This window comes from Pelodiscus sinensis, chromosome 22 (assembly GCF_049634645.1).
Source record: "Pelodiscus sinensis isolate JC-2024 chromosome 22, ASM4963464v1, whole genome shotgun sequence".
Taxonomy (NCBI): Eukaryota; Metazoa; Chordata; order Testudines; family Trionychidae; genus Pelodiscus; species Pelodiscus sinensis.
Window position 1 is genome coordinate 1412299 of NC_134732.1, and position 24685 is coordinate 1436983.

The 24685-nt window shown below is 56.5% G+C and overlaps 3 protein-coding genes across 10 annotated transcripts; all 3 read right to left on the reverse strand.

The window, feature by feature from the left end:
- Positions 1–33: 33 nt before the first annotated feature.
- Positions 34–3909, reverse strand: HDHD3 (haloacid dehalogenase like hydrolase domain containing 3). Of its 5 annotated transcripts, none has more exons than XM_075905135.1 (2): positions 3772–3909; positions 34–1028 (listed from the first exon to the last, which is right to left on the reverse strand). In XM_075905135.1, exon 2 carries the CDS (start codon positions 998–1000, stop codon positions 278–280), a length of 723 nt encoding a protein of 240 aa, XP_075761250.1. In that variant the 5' UTR covers positions 1001–1028; positions 3772–3909; the 3' UTR covers positions 34–277. The 5 variants fall into 5 exon arrangements, with proteins under 5 accessions (XP_075761250.1, XP_075761249.1, XP_075761247.1 ...); XM_075905134.1 differs by lacking the exon at positions 3772–3909 and adding an exon at positions 3472–3647 and having other exon boundaries at positions 34–1718; XM_075905132.1 differs by lacking the exon at positions 3772–3909 and adding an exon at positions 3472–3647 and having other exon boundaries at positions 34–1853.
- Positions 3910–4989: 1080 nt separating this feature from the next.
- Positions 4990–16145, reverse strand: ALAD (aminolevulinate dehydratase). 4 transcript variants are annotated; one of them, XM_075905128.1, is made up of 12 exons: positions 15899–16144; positions 13726–13862; positions 12527–12577; positions 11553–11649; positions 10868–11003; positions 10202–10285; positions 9829–9917; positions 9451–9506; positions 8572–8659; positions 8391–8477; positions 7780–7909; positions 4990–6772 (listed from the first exon to the last, which is right to left on the reverse strand). In XM_075905128.1, the coding sequence occupies exons 2-12, from the start codon at positions 13836–13838 to the stop codon at positions 6705–6707; spliced, it is 999 nt and encodes a 332-aa protein (XP_075761243.1). In that variant the 5' UTR covers positions 13839–13862; positions 15899–16144; the 3' UTR covers positions 4990–6704. The 4 variants fall into 4 exon arrangements, with proteins under 4 accessions (XP_075761243.1, XP_075761244.1, XP_075761246.1 ...); XM_075905129.1 differs by having other exon boundaries at positions 15895–16144; XM_075905131.1 differs by lacking the exon at positions 7780–7909 and having other exon boundaries at positions 15899–16145.
- A 2428-nt stretch (positions 16146–18573) lies between these two features.
- LOC102448793 (ficolin-1-like) lies at positions 18574–24379 on the reverse strand. Its single transcript, XM_075905355.1, has 4 exons — positions 24256–24379; positions 22089–22218; positions 21664–21798; positions 18574–19143 (listed from the first exon to the last, which is right to left on the reverse strand). The coding sequence occupies exons 1-4, from the start codon at positions 24340–24342 to the stop codon at positions 18896–18898; spliced, it is 600 nt and encodes a 199-aa protein (XP_075761470.1). The 5' UTR covers positions 24343–24379; the 3' UTR covers positions 18574–18895.
- Positions 24380–24685: the final 306 nt, after the last annotated feature.

Genomic DNA, 24685 nt, shown 5'->3' on the forward strand with positions numbered 1-24685 from the left:
TGCTGAGAGCTCTGGAGGAAAGGGGCAGAGAAGTGCCAAGGAGCTGTAGTGGTTTATTGCATTGGATCACAAATGTTCTGTTGTGGGTGATGCCAGCACGTACGTCTCCCTGGGGTCAGAGGGCTTTCCTTTGCCCCCTCTCTATAGCAGATTCTTTAGAACCTGATTCACCAGGTGGAGAACCAAATCCCCTCTCCTCCCCCTGCAGCACAACCCATCCCTCTTTGTAATGCCTGGAATCCACGTCGTCCCTGTGGGGAGGCGAGGGAATTCGCCATTAACCCTTCCCGATAACAGACAGCAGGTGGGTAAGCGAAGGCAGCACATGCTCCTTTGGTACCTCTCGCTCCCACCTGTTTGCACACCCCGCCGCTGTGAGCAGGAAGCTGTGCATGCCCGCATCTCGGGCTGCCCTATAGTCCTTCACATAACTGTCCCCCACATGAGCCGCCTGCTGGGGGGCGACCCCAGAAATGTGTAGAGCCCTCTGAAAAATCCGCAGGTCTGGCTTGGCGAAGCCAGCCTCCTCCGAGGTCAAGACAAAGTCAAAATGATGCCTGAGGTTGCAGTGAGACAGAATCTTCTCCAGCCGCATGTCGAAGTTGGAGATTACGGCCATGCGGATGCCCAGCTGGCGGCACTGCCCCAGAGTCTCCCTGGCACCTGGTAGCAGCTCCCAGGTCTGGGCACTGCAGTACTCCCGATAGAGACTTTCCGCAATGGAGGTGAGGAGCCTGTCCTCATGGACGCCAGCGAGTCTGAAGGTCTGTTTGACCACGTCTGCCCACCACTGCTTGGAGCTGAGCCCCTTGCTCAGGCCATAGTTGGGGAAGTGCTTGCTCTGGGCTTTGTAAGCCTGATGGAAAGACTTAGTGAGAGCCTCCGGCCGCACCTGGACTCCGTGAACCTGGGCCAGAGCAGAGTAATTCTCCCCTATTGGGTGCCGGAGCCGGAGCAGCGTGTCCTTCACGTCCCACGTCAGGAGCCGGAGCCGGAGCATTGTTTCGTAGAGGCTGAGGAGCAAGGACCTACGATGCCAAATACAAGGATAAGGATCAGCCACGCGGTAGACCTGCCCTCTCGTAGGTGCCCAGTGCCGACAGACACTTAGGGTGTGGCAGAGAGTGGCCCCAGCGATTGTTAGTGGCACTGGAGCTTTGCCTCACAGCAGCCATGGCTCATGGGTTCAAATTCCTCCTGGCCTGCAGTGAAGGAAAATGGTTTCTATCGGATGGCAGTTCCGTAGCTTGTTTGAAATGAACTGCTGGTCTCAGGCCACCTCCTGTCAGATGTGTACCCCTGGCGCAAACCCGCCATTAGCACTGACTGGCCCTCTGCTCAGAGGCCTGGCCCCATAGAGACTGAACTCCCCTCTAAGCCACTGAGGTGCCTCCCTCAGGTGTCAGTAGCAGCACGATGGCAGAGCACGAGAGCGTGTCCTCATTGCTGCAGATATGGAGAGGCTCTTGCCGCCGGCATCCGTACTCTAGTCACTCAAAACCTGTCAAGCCCTGGGCCTCACTTCTAAAACGACTGACTTCATTACGTTGCCAGGTTAGATCGCAGGGGTCAGAGAAGCCCCCGTGGAAGCGAGAAAGCAGGACTTTGCACCGCTGTTTGCAGGAGAGACTCAGGCAGCTGATCTTGTACCATTTGCATTGGACTTCAACTAGTATTTCTTAACATAAAATGACAAGGCAGCTCCATATTGACAGACCCTGGGTAGGGAAGTTAATGAAAAAGAAATAAATGGGGAGCAAGAGAACCTATTTAAGACTGCCAGCCTTCTGTAATGAATTAGAATTCTCCTCCTCTTAAATAGGTTACAATTCAGTTTTACTCCTGGGGGAATTCTGTGTAAAAAAAAAAAAAACTCCTTCACCAAAAAATTAACAATCCTGTGCAAGATATTTTAAAATTCTGCAACAATCTGCATGTAATCATGCTAGTTTCAATTATTTTTGTAATTTATTTAAGCTGCAATACAGTGGGTAGAGAATGGGATTGAGAAGCATTGGGGAAAATCCCCAAACCCAGGTCACATAGTAAAGTATCGACCCTTTACTTCTAGCTTTTAGTGAACAAGTCTATGCAGCCACATGCCCAGTGTTACATCACAAGCAACTGCAGAGGGCTGGGAATTCAAACTCACAATTCCTACTGGCTACTGACCATCCCCAGGAAGGGCAGAACTACCAAGTTCCTAAGCACATAGTGATCTATCAGTCCAAAAATGTAGACTAGTTTTAATCACGTAAGCACCATAAGCACTTGTAAGACCTACTGTCCTTGAAACGGTTACATCTGTCGTATATTCCTGGGGGAATTCATTCACGACAATAGGAACAATTCATTACACAGGAGGCTGCTTCGTTCTCCTCTGCTGAGGGGACAGAGCCCCATGCCTACCTCCTCAGACACACCTTGAAGGCCTGCCCCTCCACAACGGGTGGGCTGCAATAGCAAGCAAGAGGGACAGCAACCCTCCCTCCTGCATGTCCAGCCCCCTAGCAATTTACGTCTCCACCCACCTAAATCCAGGTGCTCATGCTGGCAAAGAGGGAGGCATGATATTTTTCTGTGGGAAGCCCAGAAATCTGCGGGGGATGTGAATTCTGCACGTACACCACGGCACAGATTTACCCTGAGAGCAAAGTCTGTAAATCTGCAGTATAATAGAGCAGTGTAAGGAAACAATGGGTTTCTCCATAGCAACATGAACTTTGGTGCAATTAGTCTGTAGTGAGGTGGCAGGATTATTCAACAGCTAAATATACTCTGGGAGAAATAGCCAGACCAGTTTAGCAGGAAACTGAACTCAAAGTTTGTAGCTAGGAATTCTCTCAGCCTCAGACCAAATGCACAGCCACACAGCAGCTGCAGAGAGAGATTTGCAGTCAGGCTCTGCACTGACATCTGCCTACAATTTAAGGGCAGAGTGACACACACCTGGCAGAAGAGTCCATCTCCTTCTGCTGTAAGAAGTAAGCAGTCGTGCAGAGAGGGGGGAGGCAGAGGGGGCCATTGTCCCCGCTAGTGCCCAAGGGCAGTGCCCACAGGTTCTGGGATGGTTTGTACTGTGGGGATTCAGAGCTATAGAACCAAACTGTAAATCCTGTATAGAATGGAAACAACTTCAGATCTGAAGGTGCAACAGCGTCCCGGTACCCCCAGTTCCTGACCCTATGGCTGTGTCCTAACAGCAGCCAAACCGGCTCAGAACAAAAGTCCATCTAGCCCAGTTTCCTGCCCCTTTACAACATCCTCAAGCAAGGAGTTCCACAGGTTGACGGAGACACAAAAATATTTCCTTGTGTGGCTTTAAACCTGCTGCCCCTTAACTGCATTTGGGGTCTTAGCTCTGGGTGAGGAGTGAACAGCCCCTCCCCCCCCCTCCAGCCCCTCCCGCGCCTCTTCCCCCTGCTCCCGCTCCTCCAGCCCCTCCCGCGCCTCTCCCCTCCCCCCACGCACCTCCTGCGCCGGCCCTCGGGCAGGCGGGGCCCCTGGCGAGGCGCGGGGCGGCCGCGGGAGCGCGCAGGGAACCGACAGCGGCCGCGGGAGCGCGCACGGAGCCGCCTGCGTGTAACGCGCAACCGAGGCCACAGCCCCGCCCGGCGCAGAGCTCGTGGGGCCCCGCCCCTCGCCCCGCCCCCTCAGCCGGGCACAACCCAAACCCCTCCGACCCCCCCCACCCTCCTGCCGTGGGGAGACCCCGCACGAGCTGTGGGGTGCAGCCCCCCCCGACAGGCACCGCCCCAGCCCCGGGCTCACCCCCCGCGATCTGCTGCCTGCAAGCGGCCCCTCCCGCAGAGGCAATAGCGCAGCCGCAGCCTCCGTCACGAATGCACCGTCACTTTCTGTCCCCCCCCCCCCGGGCCGGGCCAGCGCCCCCCCGCACTGCAGGGTAGCAGTGGTGCCCCCCAGGCTTACACTGCGCACGCTCCTGCCCCTGTCTGTTCAACAGAACAGACCCCTCCAATTCAGGCCTGTGACCATTTCCAACAGCTGCAAACCATGGGGTACGCGCCTCCCCCCATGAGGTAGAGCCCTCCCCCTCCCCCCAAGCTGTATGACCACTGATGTATTGTAGGCTCCCCCCTAGACCAACACTGGGGCAACCTCTGGAACAGGGGTGGCGCCTCCCTTTCTTTGAACTTTAAGCCTGCCTTGAATATGCATCACTGCTCTGCTATCGGCCTTTGGCCTCCTTCCTAGCACTATGGATAGCATCCGCCCTGTCCGCTAGTAGCTCAGTGCTGCAACCATCCCGGGGAAGCAGGGTTCCTAAGACAAACTACTCCAAATCCGCCACCCACGCCTGGGCTATGTCTACACTCGTGGCTTCTTGCGCAAGAACGTCCACACTGCCATGTGCACACTGTGCTTTTGCACAAGAGCTCCCACGGCAGTGTGGGCGCTCTCTTGTGCAAGAAAGCTCCGACGGCCATTTTAGCCATAGGGCTTTCTTGCACAAGAAATCCCTGCCAAGTGTCCACACTGCCCTCTTGTGCAAGAGGGCTTACACCTGTTAGAAAAGAGCAGAGCTCTTGTGTAAAAAGTCCTCTCTTTCCATGCCGTACTGTAAATTTCCTTGCGCAAGAGCGGGTGGGCAGTGTAGACGCTCTGCGGATTCTTGCACAAGAAGCCTCCGAGTGTAGACACAGCCCTGGTGTCTTTGAAGTCTGTAAGCTTAGCAGAGATCAGGCCTGCCTTTTCGTTGGAGAACTGCCAAGCTAGGAGGATGAGGGCTGACAGGTGTGTGTCAAGAGTGAAAGGACCGGAAATGCAGTTGGTGTGGTTGTACCTCCAGGGAAGGTCACAGCACAGCTCCTTCTACCAATGATTCAAGGTAAAGTTCAGCTCTTCCTCACCCTCAAAATTAGGGCAATGCAGAGTAAAACTAAATCCGTTCCTCACGCTCCAGATCTCAACAGAGTATCAGATACTGCAGCTAATACTAGCAAGGAAAAGTAGCTCCAGCAAGTGATCTCAAGCATCTGGACATCATTTAATAGTACCACCAACTTTAAGAACCACATTTCACATGACAGGACCCCGCTCCGTTACTAACACCACGTTAGCCTGTTAGGGTGAAGTCGTTTTAAAGTGTTCGCTGGATACCAGAGCTAGTACGGCAGCTTTCGCTGCCTGGTTCTGCTGACTGTGATGCTGTTTGAAACACGGCCCAGGAACAAGCAGTGGGGTTAAAACATTTGTTTCTTTGGAACTCTGAACACGGGAAACGTTTCAGTGCTCGTGGTTTTTAGAGAACGGGAAAGGAACCGCGAGCTGACAGAGCCAGTGCGAGTGCACGCAGCTGGGTTGCTGGGTGCTCGCCCCAGGCGTGTTAGAACGTGCACTGGCCCATTAGCAAGCAGGACGCGATCCTATGGAAGCACTCCAGGTCACTGCCTAGCCCATGTCCTGTCGCCCTAGAGCAGTGGGTCGTGGCCCAGTCAGGACCCAGGTGGGGCACAGCTGTGTGCTAAACAGCAGCGGGGTCCAGGCTCTGTGCACCGGCATTGGGGCAAACAGAGTTGCTGGGCCAGCTGTGCCAGGCAGGGGAGGGCCAGCTGTGCCAGGCAGGGGAGGGCCAGCTGTGCCCTGGAAAGGGGCAGGGAGGGCTAGCCGACCCCAGGCAGCCCTAAGTACTGCCAGAAGCACACAGCAAGGGACTCTGGTGGGATTTAAAGGGCCCATTTGAGTCACTGGGCCCTGGGGCAGCAGGCCCAATCTGGGGTCAGGGTTGCCAGAAGGCCCTCCATGGCAGGGGGCAGGTGCCTAGCCCCACACAACAGGGGCGGGGATCCCTGTGGCTCAGCGGAGGGGGCTCTGGGTTATGGCTACTGGACAGAAGGGTGGGAGGGGGTTGGCGGGTGGTGTGGTTCTCCCCCCGTAGCCCAGTTAACACAGTTGGGCAGACAGGCGGCCCACGTTGATGAAGGGGTTGAGAATCACTGATCTGGAGACAGTGGGGCCACATTCAGAACCAATGACACTAACAAGATTTAAGGCACAAAAGCTCGTGGAGGGCAGCGCCCCCACATTACAGTGTGAGCCAGCCAGGTGTCGACAAGGGGAAGTATTTGTCCGCGCAGCGAGGGACGTCCTGCCTGCCTCCGGCCACCCGCTGCTGCTGCTACATTTGCGTGCGGAAAGCCAGAGGAGAGAGCAAAGCTCTGCTGTGGGCTGTAGCTTTTCATTAGTGCTGGCAAGGAGACCAGCGCGGTGACCGCTTGGGACACCCCCATGAGCCGGCCCTCCTGTGACCCATGGGCAGGCGTCACCAACACCAGGCTAGACAGACAGACATCGGGGTGCCGGAGTGGCTGGGAAGGGGGGCTCCCTTTACAAATGATCTCAAAACCCACCCACCGCTATTACACAGCGACATTAAAATAAACCATGGCAGTGAGAAGGCGCCTCTCCAAGGCAGGTTGCTGGAGAGATCAGGGTTGGTCCTACAGTGTTTTGCTGCTAGGGGAGGCTCTCAGCATTAAGTCCAATTCTAAAAACACTTTCTAAAAGCAGCTTTTCTGTGTCTTCTTCGGGCTCAAGCCGGCTCTAGGGGGCAGGTGCAGCACCTCTGCAGGCAGCGGTGCTGGACCTGCCTACACTGGGGCTGGATTCAGCCCTGTTCCTCTAAGGCCCCATAAAAATCCTCATTTTGCATTTGAGTCCTTGCGCGTTCCCACAGGTTTCCTTCATGCCTGTTCCTCCTTCAGCCACTTCAGGAGCTGGGGCACGTAGTAGGTGATGATGATGTCAGCTCCTGAAATGCAGCAGCAAGGGAAGCGTGAGGAGCTGCTAGACACAGGAGCCCGTCAGTGTTCCCAGCCTGCAGGCCAGGTCGGACCACAGTACGGTTGGTGTGGCCCACGGGACTTCCAGAAGCTCAGCAGCGTGCGCTCTCTCCCTCTCCCTCTCGGCTGCTGAGAGATCCTTGCGCACATGCCCTGGGAGTGACCAGAGCAGGGATATCTGCCGGCCCCTGCAGGCAGCCTGGAACAGCGACTCCCGTGCGGCAGGACTCCCACGGCACTGCGGGCAGCCTACAGTTCTCGGTGTACACCCAGGGACCATCATTCCGGCTGAGAACTTGCCCCACTCTGAGCGAGTTAGAAACTGCTCCAGCATATTCCCTAACAAGCACCAGCAGCCGGGGGAGCCGGCTCCAAGGGGAGAGCCTGGTCTTGTGACCAGGCCACAGGAATGCAGCTGGGAGGACCGGGGATCGCACAGGCCCGGCGGCACTGGAGCTGGAGCCTGGGCTGTAAAACAGGAGCCAGCCCGGGCTGTTTTCCCGGGAAGACACATTCAGAAATAAGCCCCAGTGAATAGATTCTTGTACAAGCCCTTTTACTGTGCGCTTCATCCCTCACTGCAGCCTGGGAAGGGAGACCCCTCAGCTCAGGGAGAAGCCAGGAAGAGCAGCAGCTCGCCAGGTCAGCCAGGAAGTGCTGGGAACCCAGAGCCCAGGCTCTCAGGTCCTGGAACTGCACTTCAAGCTTCCGAAGAGCCAGAGACTCTGCTGCTGAGCTGGCTGGAAAAGCACAGGCCCTGAGGGACAGCGTTACTGTGCTTTAGAAACAGGCTTGTGTCAAGGCTCCCGGTGTCTGCAGTGCCACCGGGCCTGGGCTGGTTACGGGCACAGCCGGCAGCACAGGAATGGCCGCGGGTCCGGGAGTCCTGGGTGGCTGCCACCACACTGCAGGGGGGCCAAGGGGAAGAGCTTGGGACTTGCTAGTCATTCTGCTGCCCCTGCCCCACCTCACTCACCTGCTCGCCTGAACCCCGTCATCACCTCCATGACGGCAGCCTTTAGGTTGAAGGCCCCTGCCTGTGCTCCGTGCCACAGCATGGCAAACTCCCCCGAGACGTGGTAAACCGCCAGCGGGTGGGTGGGATGCTGAAGAGAGCAGCAGGAAGGTCAGCAAGACACCCCTGACCCTGGAGCTGCCTGGCCCCGGCCGTGCGGGCGCAAAGCAGGGCTCTCCGCAGCTTGCTCTGGCCGCGGGGGGTCGAGCGCGCCGTGTCTGCAGCATGCCCACCCACAAGGCCAGGACCTGCGGGGGGACGGCAGGGGCCACACGTCAGCGTTGGCTTCTCGTCAGCCCCAGGGGCTGGGGGAGTCAGGGCCCAGGTTCCAAGCAGCAAGGCTCCTGCATGGTAACACTCACAGGGGTCTCATCAGGCCCCATTGTCCCGGCCACAGCGAGACGCTCCACCTCCCCCAAGGCACCGCGCTGATGGGTGCAGCCTGAGTCAGCCGGACGGCGCTCTGGGGGCTGGGACTGACGCATCTTTTCCACACTGTCGCGCTCCTGGCTCAGGGCCTTGCCTGTTCTCTGCCCACTCCCCACAGACCGTCCCCGCCGACCAGGGCTCACTTTGGCCTTGACGTCTCTCACGAGGTCAAGGTAGGGCATCCCCGGCTTCACCATCAGCATGTCTGCTCCCTCCTGCACGTCCCGGTCCTGCAAGGAGAGAACAGGGCAGGCGCCTGTGAGAACAGCCCAGGGACTAGGGGCAGGGGCAACCGGCGAGTCAGCCCCACGGCTGCCGACTCACCACAGCTCGCAGGGCCAGGCCCCGGGCGCCCGGGGGAAGCTGGTAACATCGTCGGTCTCCGAACGCAGGTTTGGACAGCGCAGCATCTCTGGGAAGCACAAGGGAGACGCAGGGCAGTCAAACAGCCGTCTGGCTTCAGAGAAGTCCCAGGACCCCGTGCCCCCTCCCAGCAGAGCCCAGGCACCCTGCAAAGGGCTGCAGGAAGGAGATATCCCATCCTTCGCTTACGCCAGGAGCGGCCGCTCGCTTAGCCACCCCGGGGCGCCACAGCAGCCTCCAGAGGCCTGGCAGCCCGGGAATTTTGTAGTATTTGTATGGTGCTTGTGTGTGGATTTCCCCACCTCTCAGCAGGGAGCTGAGCAGCTCTCCGCTGCTGGAGGCCAAGGACTGGGAGGGGAGAGGTGGGGGGCTTGGAGCTGGCTGCTGGAAGGGCTCAGGGCTCTCGCCTGGGAACGGAGCAAGGAGGCTGCTGACGACAGACAGAGCTCGAGCAGTGGGGGTCAACGCAGCAGGGCTCTGGGCTCCCCAGCTGGTCTGTGCTTTAACCTCCCTTCCCTCTGCCCACCTAGGGGTGCCTGTGCTGTGCTCCCGCTGACTGCTAAACCGCCTGCTGCGGCGGTGCTGTTTGAGGACTGGGCGACACCGCGGGTGAAAATCCCACCCACAGAGCCACAGGAGAACAGAGATGAAACTCCTTGTGTGGGAGCCTGCCCCTCCCAGCCCTCCCCAGGAGGAGATACTGTCCCCACTTCACAGATGGGGAAACTGAGGCCTAGAGCCCACTTTTGAATTGCTCAGCTCTGCAGGCCAAGTATGAACCCTTTGTCAGACACGGAGCCTGGACAACACACAACTCCCCTGCCCCCGGAAGACACTCACCTGAAAGGGCCATAGAAACAGGAAGCAAACTTGGCACTGTAGCTCATCACGGAGACCTGCAGGGAGATGGCAGGAGGTCACAGTCGCACCCTGGCCCAGCGTGGAAGTGGGGGAGAAATTCTCTGCTGCAGTCGGCTTGTATTACACAGGTCAGGCACCTTGGCATCACCACTCCACCCCAGCCACGGGCATGCCCTGCCCGCCCACCCCTGCTGGGCCTGGAACCCTCTCACCGCACCATGGTCCCACGGAAGCTACCACGAACCCCCCCCCCCCGGCCTGCCACTGTGGAAAGTGGGGAACAGGCTTCCCCGCTGGCCCTGTTCCACGCCGGCTCCCCTCCACCACACACTCCGGACACAGCCCATCCCGACCCACCTTGTTGCCCATGCCATGGGAGATCAGAGCCTCTTTCATGGCTGCCACGCGGCCGTCCATCATGTCCGAGGGGGCCACAATGTGGCATCCTGCAGGAGAGTGCACAGGTGCTGAGGGACTGCACGGAGCAGACCCTGCCTGGAGACCCTCAATACCGGCAGCCCAGCAGCCGGGAGAGCCACTGAGCCGCTGCTCAGCCAGGCTGGGGACAGCAGGCCAGACCCTGCTGGAGGAGAGCTACTGCCCCCCGAGCTGCAGGCAGAGCCAGGGAGATGGGACGGGCTGCCAGCCCCCCGCAGCACTGCAAAGATGCATTCCCCGTGGCGCCTCCACGCAGGGCAAAGCCGGGCAGCCAGCGAGACGCCCCCCTCACCTGCTTTGGCATAGGCTAGCGACACTTCTGCCAGCCGCTGGCAGCTGGCCTCGTTCTGGATGGTGCCGTCCTTCCGCAGGATCCCTGCGAGGCAAGTCCAGGTTAGACGGGCAGCACAGAGCCCCTCTCCGCAGGCAGCCAGCACGGCACCCCGAGCTCTGCCGGGGAGCAGGTTCCCGGGGACGCCTGAAATCCGGCGGGCGGGCGGGTGAGGGGCAGGGAAGCCAGCTACAAGCCCAAGGCCTGGCTGGTTGGCGGCGCAGCGTGTGCCAGCCACTGCGGGAGCAGAGCCAGGAGAAAGGAGGGGGAGCTGCACCGGCTGGGCAGGGGAGGACGGGTCCTGGCAGAACTCTCACCCAGAGCAGGCACGTGAGGCGCAGGGAGCAGCCGGCTGTGCACTGCTCTGTCACTGCTGCCTTTGCTTAACTCTACCCCCGCCCCCCGCCCCCCCCGGGCCACATGCAGGCTGGTCTCCATGCTCACTGCCCCGGCACGTTGCATGAGTCACGGGCGGAGGGCCGGCCGGGCGCATCCCCAGCCACGAGCCCGCTAGCTGAGCGCACGCCAGCGAAGCCTCCCCGACCAGCAGCCCGCGTGGCCATCGCCGGACACAGAGGAGCGGGTGCGCGGCTGCCGCGTGGTGCGCGGCTGCCGCGTGGTGCTCACCGCAGTGCCCGTGAGAGGTGTAGGGACACAGGCAGACGTCACAGGCAATCAGCAGCTCTGGGAAGGAGGAGCGGATCTTCTTTATGGCCTGGATGGCCGGGGTGTCCTCGGAGTCGGCAGCCGAGCCCCTTTCATCCTGCAGGGGGAGAGCCGCTCCCTTGTAAAGCCACAGCGTGGCTGGAGAGGCCCCTAGCTCAGCACCAACGGACAGTCACGAGGCCACTTGGCACAGCCCAGGCGTAGCCGGGGGGCCCCACATCCCAGAGCCTGGGAAGGGCTAGCCCACGCCAAGGACAGCACATCCCCAGCCCCGTCAGGGCCAGCAGTGACTGACAGGGAGCAGGCTCCCAACGGAGCCGTCCCCCGCCCTCCCACGGGACGGGGCACCTCCTGGTGCCACGCCGGGTCAGCGTGACCGAGGCAAGCAGCAAGTCACCTGCAGCGCGGCCAGCAACCGGGGCAGCACTGGCGAAGGACGGAGCGCGCCACAGCCCCAGCGCTGTCCCCTGGCCACGGGCTGCCCTCTGCCTGGCCTGACCAGCCAGGCCCAAGGGCTCAGAGCAAGTGAAAATGCAGCTGAAGGACACGGCCAGTGACCAGCAACCTCCCAGCTGGTCGGCCCCCAGCCCCTCAGCTCTAGCTGTGCCTCTGCATCAGACGCCCCATGGCCCTTTGCCCCACCAACCTTGGGGAGTGCAGTGGGGACCCCGAAGATGAGCACGCACTTCAGCCCCTCGGCCACCAGGGGGCGGAGCATCCCCTCCAGCTTGCTGACTCCGTACCTAGAAGAGCAGGCAGGGCAGGTTTCAGTCCCTCAGTGAAGAGCTTTGCAGGGAGCTGAGCTCCTGGGAGCAGCGGGGGAGGAGCCTCCTAGAGCCTTATCTGGGGTCTCCAGGGGCCATGGGCAAGGCTGGGTGGGGTTCTATCTGCCGGGGACCAGCCCGGGCCCTCGGCAGGCTCTGCCCTGGGACACCGTTATCCCAGCGCGTCACAAGGCCCTGCTGCAGCTTGCGGCTCAGCTCCGCACGGCTGGGCGGGGCCAGGAAACAAACGGAGGGGCCTGCGGGAGCCACCGCTCCATGGAGGGGGGACACAGAGGCTCACCCTCTGCCCTGACAATTCCCTGAGCCCCACGGCAGGCAGAGCAGCCTCACTGCTGGCAAGGCCCTGCCCTTATTCAGACCCAGCTCCTGGCCGGGCCCCTCGGCCCATGGATTTTATTCCAGAACCCTGCCTCCTCTTCCCGCGTCTCAGGCACATCGCCCTCCCCAGGGGCCAGGGAGCCAGACCAGAGCGCTGCCAACAATAGCGGCAGCCGACAGCCCGGGGATCTGGAAGAGCAGCCCTAGAACGGGACACTTGCTGCTCCTGGAATTCACTGGTGCATTCTGGGAATTGCTGGCAGCTGCCCCCAATGCCTCAGCGGGAGCGCGCCGTTGGAGGCGCAGTCTCCGTTCGCCCCCCCCATGTCCCAGTGCAGCTCCCAGCATCCCTCCTGCTGCCGGGCGCCGGGCCGTTCCCCCCACGCAGGCAGAGGGGCCGCGCGTCCTGGGCTAGAACAAGACGAAGGACACAATGGCCAGGTGCCTGGAGGGGGAGCGCCTGCCCCTCGAGATGAGGCACACGGCAGAGAGCACGGCCGCCTCCGCTCGCTCCTACCTGGCCTGTCCAGGGAGGCTGGCAATCGGCTCCACTGCATCGGGCATGTCCCTGCGAGTCAAACAGGGAAAGTCTGCTCCACACAGAGCCCCTGGCCTGGCCACACGGCTGCGCTTGCAGCCCGCTAGCCCCGCCAGACATCGGGCACGGCCGTTCCCTGTCCCTCTGCTCAGTGCCCCGTGACACAGCGTGGGGGGCCCACTGCCAGGCAGCCTCCTCCTCCCATGGTCCCGGGAGACACAGAGCAGCAGGAGCAGGCATCCACCTCCCTGCCGCTCAGGAGCCCAAGGCCAGGGCTCTGCAGTGAGCCAAAGCCTCGGAGACCTGGGCGCTGCAGAGCCCAGCAGAGAGCGGAACAAGCCACATGCAGTGGCGGGGCCCAGGCAGGTTACCTGGGGAGCTCCTCAGGTGTCCTGCTGCTCTAGGGGGGAGACCAAGCTTCCTCCACGTGCCACCCTGAGCCTCAGCGCAGTGGGCAGAGACCAGGGTGGCCCGTCTGGGCCCTGCCTGCCATGCTAGCTACACAGGACCATCTGCAGGGGCTCCTGCCACCCCAGGCACAGAACACTGCCGCCCAGAGCAATGAGGCCAGGGCTACCCCATGAGCCACGCAGGGTGGCTCCGAACGAAGCAGTCCAGAGCCCAAAGAACCGTCCACGAGACCAGACTCCACGGGGCTCATGGCCTCGTTCAAACATGCTCGGGGGCAGGGGAGGAGTACAGCTCCAAGCCTGCCAGCCTCCCGCAGGCCACATCAGAGGCAGCCCCAGCTGGGAAGCGCACACAGCCCGGCCCCGCCACTCAGGATAGCACCTCAGCTCAGCAGCCCGGCAGATGTGGGAGGGTGATATGACCCGGAGGGTGGGGGTGGGGGGCGCCAGGTGGCCAGCTGGTTGAGGTGCAGAGGTGACCACAGCGTGACACGCCTGTGGCCATTCCTGCAGCAAAGGGAATTCAGGGCAGGGAGGCAGGAAAGGGCATTCCCTCCCCACCCAGCTAGGAGAGCACTGCCCACTCCTGAAAAGCACCTGTCTGACAGGTCGCCAGCCCCCATGCCCCTGGGCTGCACAGCAGCTGGGAGCCGCTGCCCCAGGCGTAGGAGCTGCTCCGTGCACCTGTCTGCACACTGCCTGCAAGATCCACAGTCCCCTTGCCTGCCGGCAGCACAGACCCAGCCCAGCGCTCCAGCCCCCACTCACGTGACAAAGATGGGGTAGATGAGGTTCGAGGCATCGAAGACCGTGGCCGAAGTCTGCCAGGCGCGCAGCACAGGGTGGAAGTAGCCGCTGTGGAGCACAGCCTGGGCCTGCATCCTGGCAACTCTGGAAAGGAGAGCCTGAAACACACACGCAGAAACAGCAGTGGGGAGGCTGCATGTGCTCCAGGCAGCCCCCAGCAGGCTGTGCTCCCTGGGGCTTGTGCTGCGTCAGTCACCTGCAACTCACACAACCGGCCCTTCCCTGGGATTTGCTACGTGGAGCCCCTCCAGCTGCACAGTCCCAGGGCAGCTGCGCACAAGGGCCTCCTGCTGCCAGCCCCAGGGACCTGTTGGCTGTAGAGCTCACGCTGCCTCCAGCACCCAGGACAGAACAAACCCTGGGCCAAGCGCTAGGACAGAGCCACGGAGCCCGTTGGAGGAGCAGGAGCCCAGCCAGTAACAGAGAGAGGCAGGTGTGGAACCAGAAAGCCTGGCACGGACGTTGAAATCTCTTCCCCCGCCACCTCTCATGAGTCTCCGAGAGCTTCCCGATAAGATGACCAGCGACTCTGCGGTCGCTCTGGCCCGCCAGGCTTTCATTGCCTGGGCTGAAACTCTGCTGGGGAGAGATCTGGCTTCTGAAATAAGAGTTAGAAAAGTCTGGCCCAGCCAGCACAGCCATAGACCAGGCCCTGCATCCCGCGTTGCCTCCATTCCAGCAGAGCAGCCCTGAGCCCTTCTTCGAGATGGGACCTGCAGATCTCTCCCCAGGCTCGGCGTCAGCCCTGGCAGGACCCGACTCGCCCCTCTCTGCTAAGACCTGCGTTCTAGAGCTGCAGTCTATGCCAGCTTCGCGATCCCTGCAGGGCCAGGCTGGTAGATTTTGTGGGCCCCCGAGGCTCAAACGAGGGGGTCAGTGTGTGGAAGGGGCGCAGGAGGCTGGATTCGAAGAGCTGGTCCCTTCCAGTTCTAGGATTCAAATACAGGAGCAGGTTTCTCTCCTTTGCTGGAGCGTCCCAGCAGCGAACGGCTCCAGCTAAGGACCCGAGAATCCAAGCCCCAGACATTTGCTGTGCACTGAGCCTCCTGAAGGCAGGCCAGTAGTTCCACCATGTGAGGGCGGCCAAGGGGACCTCAGATCTGCCCCAGTGTGGCCATTACAACAGCCCCCATCCGTGCTGCTGGCTTCAGCCAAGGCCGGAGGACGTACCCCAACGGGCGGCGTATTCTGCTTAAACGTTTGCTGTCTACAGCAGTTTGAAGGCACCTGGAAGCGCCTTTCAGACCATCATGGGGGAGCTGTTGCTACTGAACCCGCTATAAGGACTAGGAATGGGCCTGTTCTTTCAAGTCACCCCAAGGTTATGACCTTTGGGCTCCTATTGGAGAGTTAGCCTGGGTGGGCCAGCTAAAACAGCATGAGACATCTGTTCCAGAGGGACCCGCCAGATCTGGCCCTAGGGCCAGCTGTGCGAAGGGGTCTGGTGACAGTGCAAACACGTCACCACCCCCCACCCTGCACACTGGGGCGAGAAGACAGGAGGGCCCCAGGCAGTCATGACAAGAACAGATGTCTTTATCTGCAGGAGAGATACCAGCTGCCCAGACAGCCCCTTAGTCAAGCAGCAACCAATTCCCCAGGGCCACGAGGCAGCTGCCGGTGCCCTGGAAGAATAGGGTTAACTGCTGGAATGTAGCAAGCGCCTTACTGCTGGGCGGACACGCGAGTTAGCCCCTGTGCCCACTAAGCTCCCAGCACAGCGCAGGGCGCCATGTCCCTGCAGGGAGAACAGTCTGTTCCCAGATACTCGGGCAAGGCCCTACAAGTGCAGAACCAGCAGCTCCTCCGCAGCGTGCTAACCCCCCAGGGTAAAGGGACAGCCAGGCCAGGCGGGAGGGCAGCCCAGCCCAGCCCAGGCGCAGGCCTTGCAGCGCTGGAGGGTACCCGTACTTGCAAGGAAGACGTGCTGCTTTTCCAGCCCAGCACCCCACCCGGCTCATGCAACTCGCTCCCAGCCCCCTGCCTCCCTTGCCCGGCAGCCCCTTTGCTGAACAACTTCTGCTGCTCACCCACGCTCCGGCGAACAGTCACTGCTGGTCGCATGCACCCGAGCAAGCGGGGCCTCCCCCCGATCGCCCCAGGCCGCCCCGGCTCCCCGTTCTTACGCACCTACCTGCGAGGAAGCGGGGGTGGCCCAGGAAGGCTCCTGATACCGGGGCTACGGACCGGGGCTGCGCCCGCCTCCAAGGGCCGCAGGGGAGACGCGGCTCCCGCCCCGGGCCCTGACTCCGCAGCTCGCTCTGCTGCCGGCGGCTGCTCGCTGGGGGGGCCCAGCCTCACGCTGCTCGGTCCCGCAGGGGCTCGCTCCGGGGAAGGCGGCGAACACCCCCCCCCCCACCCACCCACCTGGGCAGCGCAGAACCGCGCGCTCTCCTGCCTCCGCGCCGCCTGGGCCTGGCCCCGCCCCCGGCCACCAGCTGGGCCTGGCCCCGCCCCGCCCGAGCCAGGCGCCCCCATGCGGCCGCCGGCGGGATCGCAGCGCCCTGCGCGGGACACCCCCGCGCCCCACTCCCGCAGGGCCGGCCCGCGCGCCCGTAGCCGGCTCCTGCAGCCCCGCGCCTGCGCCACCTTCCCCGGGCAGTGGGCGGCCTGTGGGCACCACGTGGCCAGACTGGCCCCTTCCCCAGCCGGGCACGGGATAAGGGGGGGAGGGGTCCTGGGACTGAGAACTGGTTAAGAGACCGGACACAAAGGGTGGGAATAAATGGAGAATTGTCAGAATGCAGAGGGGTCACTAGTGGGGTCCCCCGAGGGCCAGTCCTGGGGCCAGTCCTGTTCAACTTGCTCATAAATGATCTGGAGAAAGGGGCAAGCAGGGAGGTGGGAAAGTTTGCAGATGATACAAAACTGTTTAGGATAGTCAAGACAGAAGCAGACTGTGAGGGACTCCAAGAAGATCTCACCAAACTGAGTGATTGGGCAACAAAATGGCAAATGAAATTTCATGTGGATAAGTGTAAAGTAATGCACATCAGGAAAAATAACCCCAACTATACGTACAGTATGATGGGGGCTAATTTGGCTACGACAAATCAGGAAAGAGATCTTGGAGTTATCGTGGACAGTTCTCTGAAAACTTCCACGCAGTGTGCAGCGGCGGTCAAAAAGGCAAATAGGATGCTAGGAATTATTAAGAAAGGGATAGAAAATAAGACACAGAATATCTTACTGCCCTTGTATAAAACTATGGTACGCCCACATCTTGAATACTGTGTACAGATGTGGTCTCCTCACCTCAAAAAAGATATTGTGGCCTTGAAAAGGGTTCAGAAAAGAGCAACTAAAATGATTAGGGGGTTGGAACGCGTCCCCTATGAAAAGTGGGTAAAGCGACTGGGACTTTTCAGTTTAAAAAAGAGGAGACTGAGGGGGGATATGATAGAGGTCTATAAAATCATGAGTGGTGTGGAGAGGGCGAATAAAGAAAAGTTATTTATTAGATCCCATAATAGAAGAACTAGAGGACACCAAATGAAATTAATGGGTAGCAGGTTTAAAACTAATTAAAGAAAGTTCTTCTTCACACAGCGTGTAGTCAACCTGTGGAACTCCTTGCCAGAGGAGGCTGTGAAGGCTAGGACTATAACAGAGTTTAAAGAGAAGCTAGATAATTTCATGGAGGTTAGGTCCATAAAAGGCTATTAGCCAGGGGATAAAATGGTGTCCCTGGCCTCTGTTTGTCAGAGGCTGGCAGGAGACAAATCGCTTGATCATTGCCTTCGGTCCATCTTCTCTGGGGCACCTGGTGCTGGCCACTGTCGGCAGACAGGATACTGGGCTAGATGGACCTTTGGTCTGACCCAGTACGGCCGTTCTTATGTTCTTATGGCACTGCTGGCCGAGGTCGTGCCCCTTGTGCGCCCCAGGGAACCAGACAAGGACCGCCCCCCCAGCCCGGGGCCTCTGCCCCCGCCCTCCATGTAACAATGCAGGGCCCAGCCCTCAGGCGTGAGCCGGGGGATCCTCCAGCCACCTTTGCTTGATCTGCCCAGGGGAAGGATCCCAGAGGCGGAGGCAGCATCTGCAGGTACCGAGTGGCTGGCAGCCGGGGAAGAAGGGCTGGTACGGAGAAAGTGAATAAGGAAAAGCTATTGACTTGTTCCCATAATATGAGAACTAGGGGCCACCAAATGAAACGAATGGGCAGCAGGTTTAAAACAGAGAAAAGGAAATTATTTTTCACACAGCGCATAGTCAATCTGTGGAACTCCTTGCCTAAAGAGGTTGTGAAGGCTAGGACTAGAACAGGGTTTGAAAGAGAACTAGATAAATTCATGGAGGTTAAGTCCATTAATGGCTATTAGCTAGGATGGGTAAGGAATGATGTCCCCAGCCTCTGTTTGTCAGCGGGTGGAGATGGATGGCAGGAGAGAGATCGCTTGATCAGTACCTGTTCAGTTCACTCCCTCTGGGACACCTGGCATTGGCCACTGTGGGCAGACAGGATACTGGGCTGGATGGACCTTTGGTCTGACCCAGTGTGGCCGTTCTTATATTCTAGGAGCAGCCAGGAATGGACTCACCAGACAGCAGAGAGCTGGCCGGGAAAGGAGACAGGACCAAGACAGCCCTGGCCGGCAGTTTGCAAACTGAGAGATTTTCTGTGGGCAAACAGTTTTAAAAGCACAGGGGCATTTCCATGAAATATCACTGACATCGCCATGTTTTGCTTGGCAGGGAATAAATCATGTATTTTTTATTTTTTCGCAATAATCGTTGAAGATATTCTTGTGATAACGACCACAGTTTTTTAAAAAAATGAGCAAATAAAACAACATGTTGTGAGGCTACATATTAGGGAGAGGGTTCTAAAAAAATCTGCAGAAATTTAAAAACACAAAAGCAAAAACGGGTTAATTTAGAACCTTTGAAATGAAAACAGCTTAGAAAATCCATTTTTTCTCCTCACAAAACTATTTTTATCTTTTTAAAATCAGCTCTATTCCTATGGCACAGTGCTGGATAAGTGTGTGTGATAATGTCTGCCCCCTAGTGGCTGATGGAGAAAAAAGATCTTTAATCTCCTCTCCAGATAAACATTCATTGTGACAAGCCTACAACTGCTGTATAAGAGTTTAGTATAATTATAGTAACTGCCCCCCTCAACTGGCTACACAGGCCTAATTTTCATCTCGGACAGCCTGTAGGAGTACTTATGCCCTTTCCCTGAAGACCAGTTCACCCCATCAACATAACTTTCATGGACTCCTTTCAGGTATAATCCATTCAGATTGGATTTATGACAATCCTTGTACCACCAGGCCCCTTTAGACAATGTAGCACAGTTAGTGATGGACAAGTCGTTGTCATGGTCTTTGGTTGTAAACATCATGCCGTTGTGTTCGGTTAAGGAATCCCCTGTGGAAACAATTGGGTTTATTTATTACATGTTTTTGCTGAGACAAGATGTGTGAAGTAATATTTTATTTTTTTTACATTTTTACAGTTCAGTTCCTACAGCTGAGCCTGGCTTTCCTGCTGTTCAGTTACTACAGTTTTATTTCCATTAGGCAGCAGAAATTTCCCTTGGGCCCAGGAGAGAGGCTGCAGTTTTACTTCCAGTAAGGAATGTTTTTCACCAGCCCATGTTCTGATCTCAGGCTCTGTCTACACTATGGAGTTTTTTTTTCTGGAATACTGGAAAAGGGTCCAGGGAATGCGTCTGCTCTTCCAAAAATGTTTCCAAAGAGCAGTTGCGCTCTTTCGGAAGCCCTGTATTCCTCATTTTATGAGGCATAAGGGCTCTTCCGAAAGAGGAGGTTTTTCCTACATAGATGGGCCTCTTCGGAAAAAAGAATTGGAAAAAGGTACACAAATTGAAGTTCGCAAATTGCGTACCTTTTTCCGAAAACCCCCCAGCAGTGTGGACATAGCCTCAGTTACACCCCTTGACACCCACAGTCACTCAGTACAATCAGTGGGCTGAGCTCTTGGGTGTCCTGAAGTCACTTTGCACCATTGTGATGGTGTCATGTGAGCCCAGGGCACTCCTAGCACTAACAGCTTTGCAGGGAGCCTGCCAAGGATTCAGGATCATAGAAATGTTGGGCGCAAAGGGTCTTTGAGAAGTCACTAAGTCCAGTCCCCTAAACTGAGGCAGCACCAAGTAAATCTAAACCATTCCTGACATTAGCTCACAGACACTTACCTCTCCCCCTCATCCCCCTTCTGTTCTGAAATTTGATTTGTCCTTTTCATATGTTTTCATCTTTTTAATTGAATCCTTTGGTATATGTGGTTGTGACAATTTTCTTCCACTATTTGATCTGAGGAAGTGGGTCTGGCCCACGAAAGCTCATCACCTAATAAACCATCTTATTAGTCTTTAAAGTGCTGCATAGTCCTGTATTTTGTTTCTATTACTATCCCTGACAGGTGTTTGCCCAACTGTTCTTAATAACTTCCAGTGGTGTACATTTCAGAACCTCTGTGGGAAGCCAATTCCAGAGTTTACCCACCCTTCTACTTAGAAATGTATTTCTAATTCTAACCTTGATCTTTTTATCAGCAGATTAAGCTCATCACTTCTCCTTCTGTTAGTGGACATGGAGAACTGTTGACCACAGTTCACAGGCATTAACATATTTGAAACTGTTACCAGGTCGCTCCCCCTCGTCCTCCTTTCTCAAGACTAGGAATCATCGTTTGAACTCTCTTCAGTTTGTCCATATCTTTCCTAAAGCATTGTGCCCAGAATTTGACACAGTTCTCTGGTTGAGGCCTCATGAGTGTTGATCAGAGCAGGAAAATTACCTATAATCATTGTCCTTCATCTACAGCTTTTACTCCTGCATAGAGAAATCTGTGATTTCATTATCACATTCACCCAAATTGTCTTCCAGCTTCAGATTTGCTACCAATTCCTCTCTGTTGGTCACAATTAAGACTTAAAATGGCTGGTCTCCCTGGTTACTTCCTCTACAAAATGGTGTCCACAACACATTCAAGGGACTTACAGAAATGTAGTACTTTTCCAAAAAATGCTTGAGTACTTAAAGTCCCCCAGGCCTATTGTACGCCCACACCAAGAGGTCACTTCCTATTTTCACCCTTTTTTTCTTTACCGAGAGCCTGGCACTAGGTCTGCTCATCTCCTGGAGCAGAGAACAAATGTATGTACTCTTGCTGTAGGACTCAACACCTCCTCCCTTTCCACCCTGCTGGTACCTCCTAAACAAACTGTACCTCACTCTTGCAATATTCCAGTAATGAGACTTATCCCATCCCATTTCCGTGATGCCAGTGAAATAGCAATTCTACTGTTACCCGAATCCTGCCAGTTCTTCCTGTTTATTTCCCAGCCACCTTGCATCTCTGTTGAGGTATCTGAGATCTGAGCAGATTCCTCTACTAGTTTCCCCCTTTTTCCTCCTCTGATGCTACATCTCTGCCCCCAACATCTAGCCTCTGTTAAGTGGCCCTTTTCGCTTCCCGAGGGCCTTTGTCACCTGCCTCTTTTAAACCTAAACCACCCTCCTCCCTAGCTGGGGAGTGGGTGGGCCTCAGCAATCCCTGTATGCTATGGACTCTCTCTGGATGCAGTGGGCATAAAATGGAACCTCTCCGCCCACTCAACGATTTGTACCACCTCTAGTGCCACTACTTAGTATAATTCAGATATTTCTATGGGCATAATGGTCTAATATAGGAAAGCAATCAGCACTAGGCAGGGTATCCATGCTATGCTATATGCTTTGTTGTCACTAGGGATTGTATTCTTCCCATAATAGCTCAGTTGCAGAATAACTGGTGTTTTCTGATAGAGAGCTTTCCCACGGTTTATGTCTCCTTCTGCTTGTGCCATAGAATATTCTGCATCTCTTTGGCTTTCCATTTTTCCATGTGCCACAAAGAGTAAAGGATGAGCTCAGAACCTACCTGCCGTGCCATTAACAAAGGCTCCAAGGTTCAGCTGATAGTTGTCAGCCTCTCCTGCAATTTTGAATGACGAGTATTTGGCATATTCATAGTGGCCGTCAAAATCACATAGATCAATGCGAAGCTCATTGGTTCCTTTAGAAAACAATTTGAAAGCAAAATGTTCAGCACCTCGCATCCAGCCTGTAGCATCCCTCCTTGCTGTACTGTGGGACAGCACAGCTACTAGAGCACTATTGGTTGCAGTAGCTTTGTGTGGCAGCGCTGGGCTGTAAGGAACAGGCAGAGGAAGGGGTGTCTGCAGCAGCAGAGTTTTCTCTACTGATGGTACCACTCTCTACCCTCTGGCCATGGCTAAAGTGTGGTTACAAAACTCGGGGGGTTAGATCGCAGCTAGGAAAAGAATGAATCACTGATGTCTTTACCAAGGGACGTCAACAGGTGGATGTTGTCATTCCCCAGCCAGAAATCTGAAAGCAGGCTGCCAAAACCATTTTTGTACGACTTCCAGTCACAGAAAAAATCCACGGAGCCGTCCGCCCGTTTCTGGAACACCTGCAGGGGAACGGGAGACTCTTAGCTGGAAACCCCACTTTGTCACCCTCCCACACAGAGCGTGAGACTGGAAACCCCGAGGCAGCAAAGCGCTGGGGAGACGGACAGTGTCAGCTCTAGTTCAGCCTGAGGGGACTAGCGCAGAGGGCTTGTCCGGACGATCACAGTGTAGCTTGGCAGCAACAAAGGGCCACTCGGTTCTGCACCCAGTTCTGCCATTTACTGCCCCTGTATAAAACTATGGTATGCCCACATCTTGAATACTGTGTACAGATGTGGTCTCCTCACCTCAAAAAAGATATTGTGGCCTTAGAACGGGTTCAGAAAAGGGCAACTAAAATGATTAGGGGTTTGGAACGGGTCCCATATGAGGAGAGGTTAAAGCAACTGAGACTTTTCAGTTTAGAAAAGAGGAGATTGAGGAGGGATATGATAGAGGTCTATAAAATCATGAGTGGTGTGGAGAGGGCCGATAAATAAAAGTTATTTATTAGTTCCCTAAATAGAAGAACTAGAGGACACCAAATGAAATTAATGGGGAGCAGGTTTAAAACTAATAAAAGAAAGTTCTTCTTCACACAGTGTGTAGTCAACCTGTGGAACTCCTTGCCAGAGGAGGCTGTGAAGGCTAGGACTATAATAGAGTTTAAAGAGAAACTAGATAATTTCATGGAGGTTAGGTCCATAAAAGGCTATTAGCCAGGGGATAAAATGGTGTCCTTGGCCTCTGTTTGTCAGAGGCTGGAGAGGGATGGCAGGAGACAAATCGCTTGATCATTGTCTTCAGTCCACCCTCTCTGGGGCACCTGGTGCTGGCCACTGTCGGCAGACAGGATACTGGGCTAGATGGACCTTTGGTCTGACCCAGTACGACCGTTCTTATGTTCTTATTTGGATAACTCCCACGGCCTCGGCCCTCTGTCGCCCCTCTGCCTGCCCTGTCTGCAGAGACGGGGGGTATGTCTACACTACCCTCCTAGTTCGAACTAGCGGGGTAATGTATGCATACCGCACTTGCTAATGAAGCCCGGGATTTGAATTTCCCGGGCTTCATTAGCATAAGCGGGGAGCCGCCATTTTTAAATCCCCGCTGCTTCGAACCCCGTGTAGCGCGGCTACACGGGGCTCGAACTAGGTAGTTCGGACTAGGGTCCTATTCCGAACTACCGGTACTCCTCGTGAAACGAGGTGTACCGGTAGTTCGGAATAGGCACCCTAGTCCGAACTACCTAGTTCGAGCCCCGTGTAGCCGCGCTACACGGGGTTCGAAGCAGCGGGGATTTAAAAATGGCGGCTCCCCGCTTATGCTAATGAAGCCCGGGAAATTCAAATCCCGGGCTTCATTAGCAAGTGCGGTATGCATACATTACCCTCCTAGTTCGAACTAGGAGGGTAGTGTAGACATACCCTGTGAGCTCTTGAGGACAGGGACTGTCTCTCGGTCCGTCTTTGCCCAGCCCCCAGCACCATGGGGCCCTGATCTTCATCGGGTTCTTGAGGCTCTCATGGGATATGGGCATAGTAAATAGAGTTGCAATGGGATGTATATATTGGGTTCAAACCCTTTGTCGCCTCAGCTCCCTAGAACATTCTCTGTGTTCTCAATACAGCAGCTGATGCAGCAGGCCTGTGGAAGGAAGCAGGAATCCTGGTTCCAGCCCCTATTGAGGAGGCTCCGGGAGCCGGGCAGAGAACAGCCAGAAGGGGGAATCCGGGGACCTGTGTCGTACCAGTGACAAATGTCCCCTCAGATGGGGTCTTTTGATTCTAAGGTCCAGGCTCCCTCCATGAAACCCCTTGTGCCCACTGCCCAGGTGTCTGGAGACTCTGGGGAGGGTTGGGGGGTTAGCAGGGCCCGCAGAGTGTCCGTGGTTTTGTTCAGCTAAGCGGGGTGAGCTCACAGCATCAGAGCCTGTGTCCTTGTGCTTTTCTCCGAGCTACAGCCCCCTGGCTAAGGGCACCTCCCATCCCGGGCCCGGAAATTGGTGGTTGTTCAAGAAAAAATATCCAGTGAGCTTCATTATGCGGTGTTCTTACAATCCATCCTCCACCATCCGTGTCCATGTCACACAGCACTTTCATGGCGTGACAATTTTGGGGGTAGATGGTGTACCAGCCGCTCATGTGGTTCCCTCTGGCTAACAGCTCCTTGCAGTTTTTTGGTCCTGGTTGAAAGAGGAATTGACATTTGTAAATTGGTGGTGTAACTTTGCTTGCTGCAGGATTCATAGGCTCTTTTATGTTGCACTGGAGGCCAAATCAATTACGTACTCAGATAATTGGAAAATAATCTTTGAGTCACCTTCTCCTTTTCTCCACACTGTAGCATATGTGAATTGAGTAGTGTCCCTCTCAATAGACTGTGGTCTGTGTATGGATTCCCTATGTGTTCTGTCTTTGGAAACCTACTGGAGCAGAAGCAGATGGAGACTTTTCATTGTCTCTATAATTAGCAATCCTAATTATT

Excerpts from the sequence above, each read along its gene's own strand:
- ALAD (XM_075905128.1), bottom strand. The coding sequence starts at position 13,838 with ATGCAGGCCCAGGCTGTGCTCCACAGCGGCTACTTCCACCCTGTGCTG. Across the intron at positions 9,507-9,828 it reads CCCATGGCATGGGCAACAAG|GTCTCCGTGATGAGCTACAG; the intron begins GTGGGTCGGGAT and ends ATCTCCCTGCAG. Across the intron at positions 8,660-9,450 it reads TGTTTCTATGGCCCTTTCAG|AGATGCTGCGCTGTCCAAAC; the intron begins GTGAGTGTCTTC and ends TGTGCTTCCCAG.
- LOC102448793 (XM_075905355.1), bottom strand. The coding sequence starts at position 24,342 with ATGAGCGGCTGGTACACCATCTACCCCCAAAATTGTCACGCCATGAAA. Across the intron at positions 22,219-24,255 it reads CGGATGGTGGAGGATGGATT|GTGTTCCAGAAACGGGCGGA; the intron begins GTAAGAACACCG and ends GTTCCCCTGCAG. Across the intron at positions 19,144-21,663 it reads CTTTGTTAATGGCACGGCAG|GGGATTCCTTAACCGAACAC; the intron begins GTAGGTTCTGAG and ends TTGTTTCCACAG.
- HDHD3 (XM_075905135.1), bottom strand. The coding sequence starts at position 1,000 with ATGCTCCGGCTCCGGCTCCTGACGTGGGACGTGAAGGACACGCTGCTC.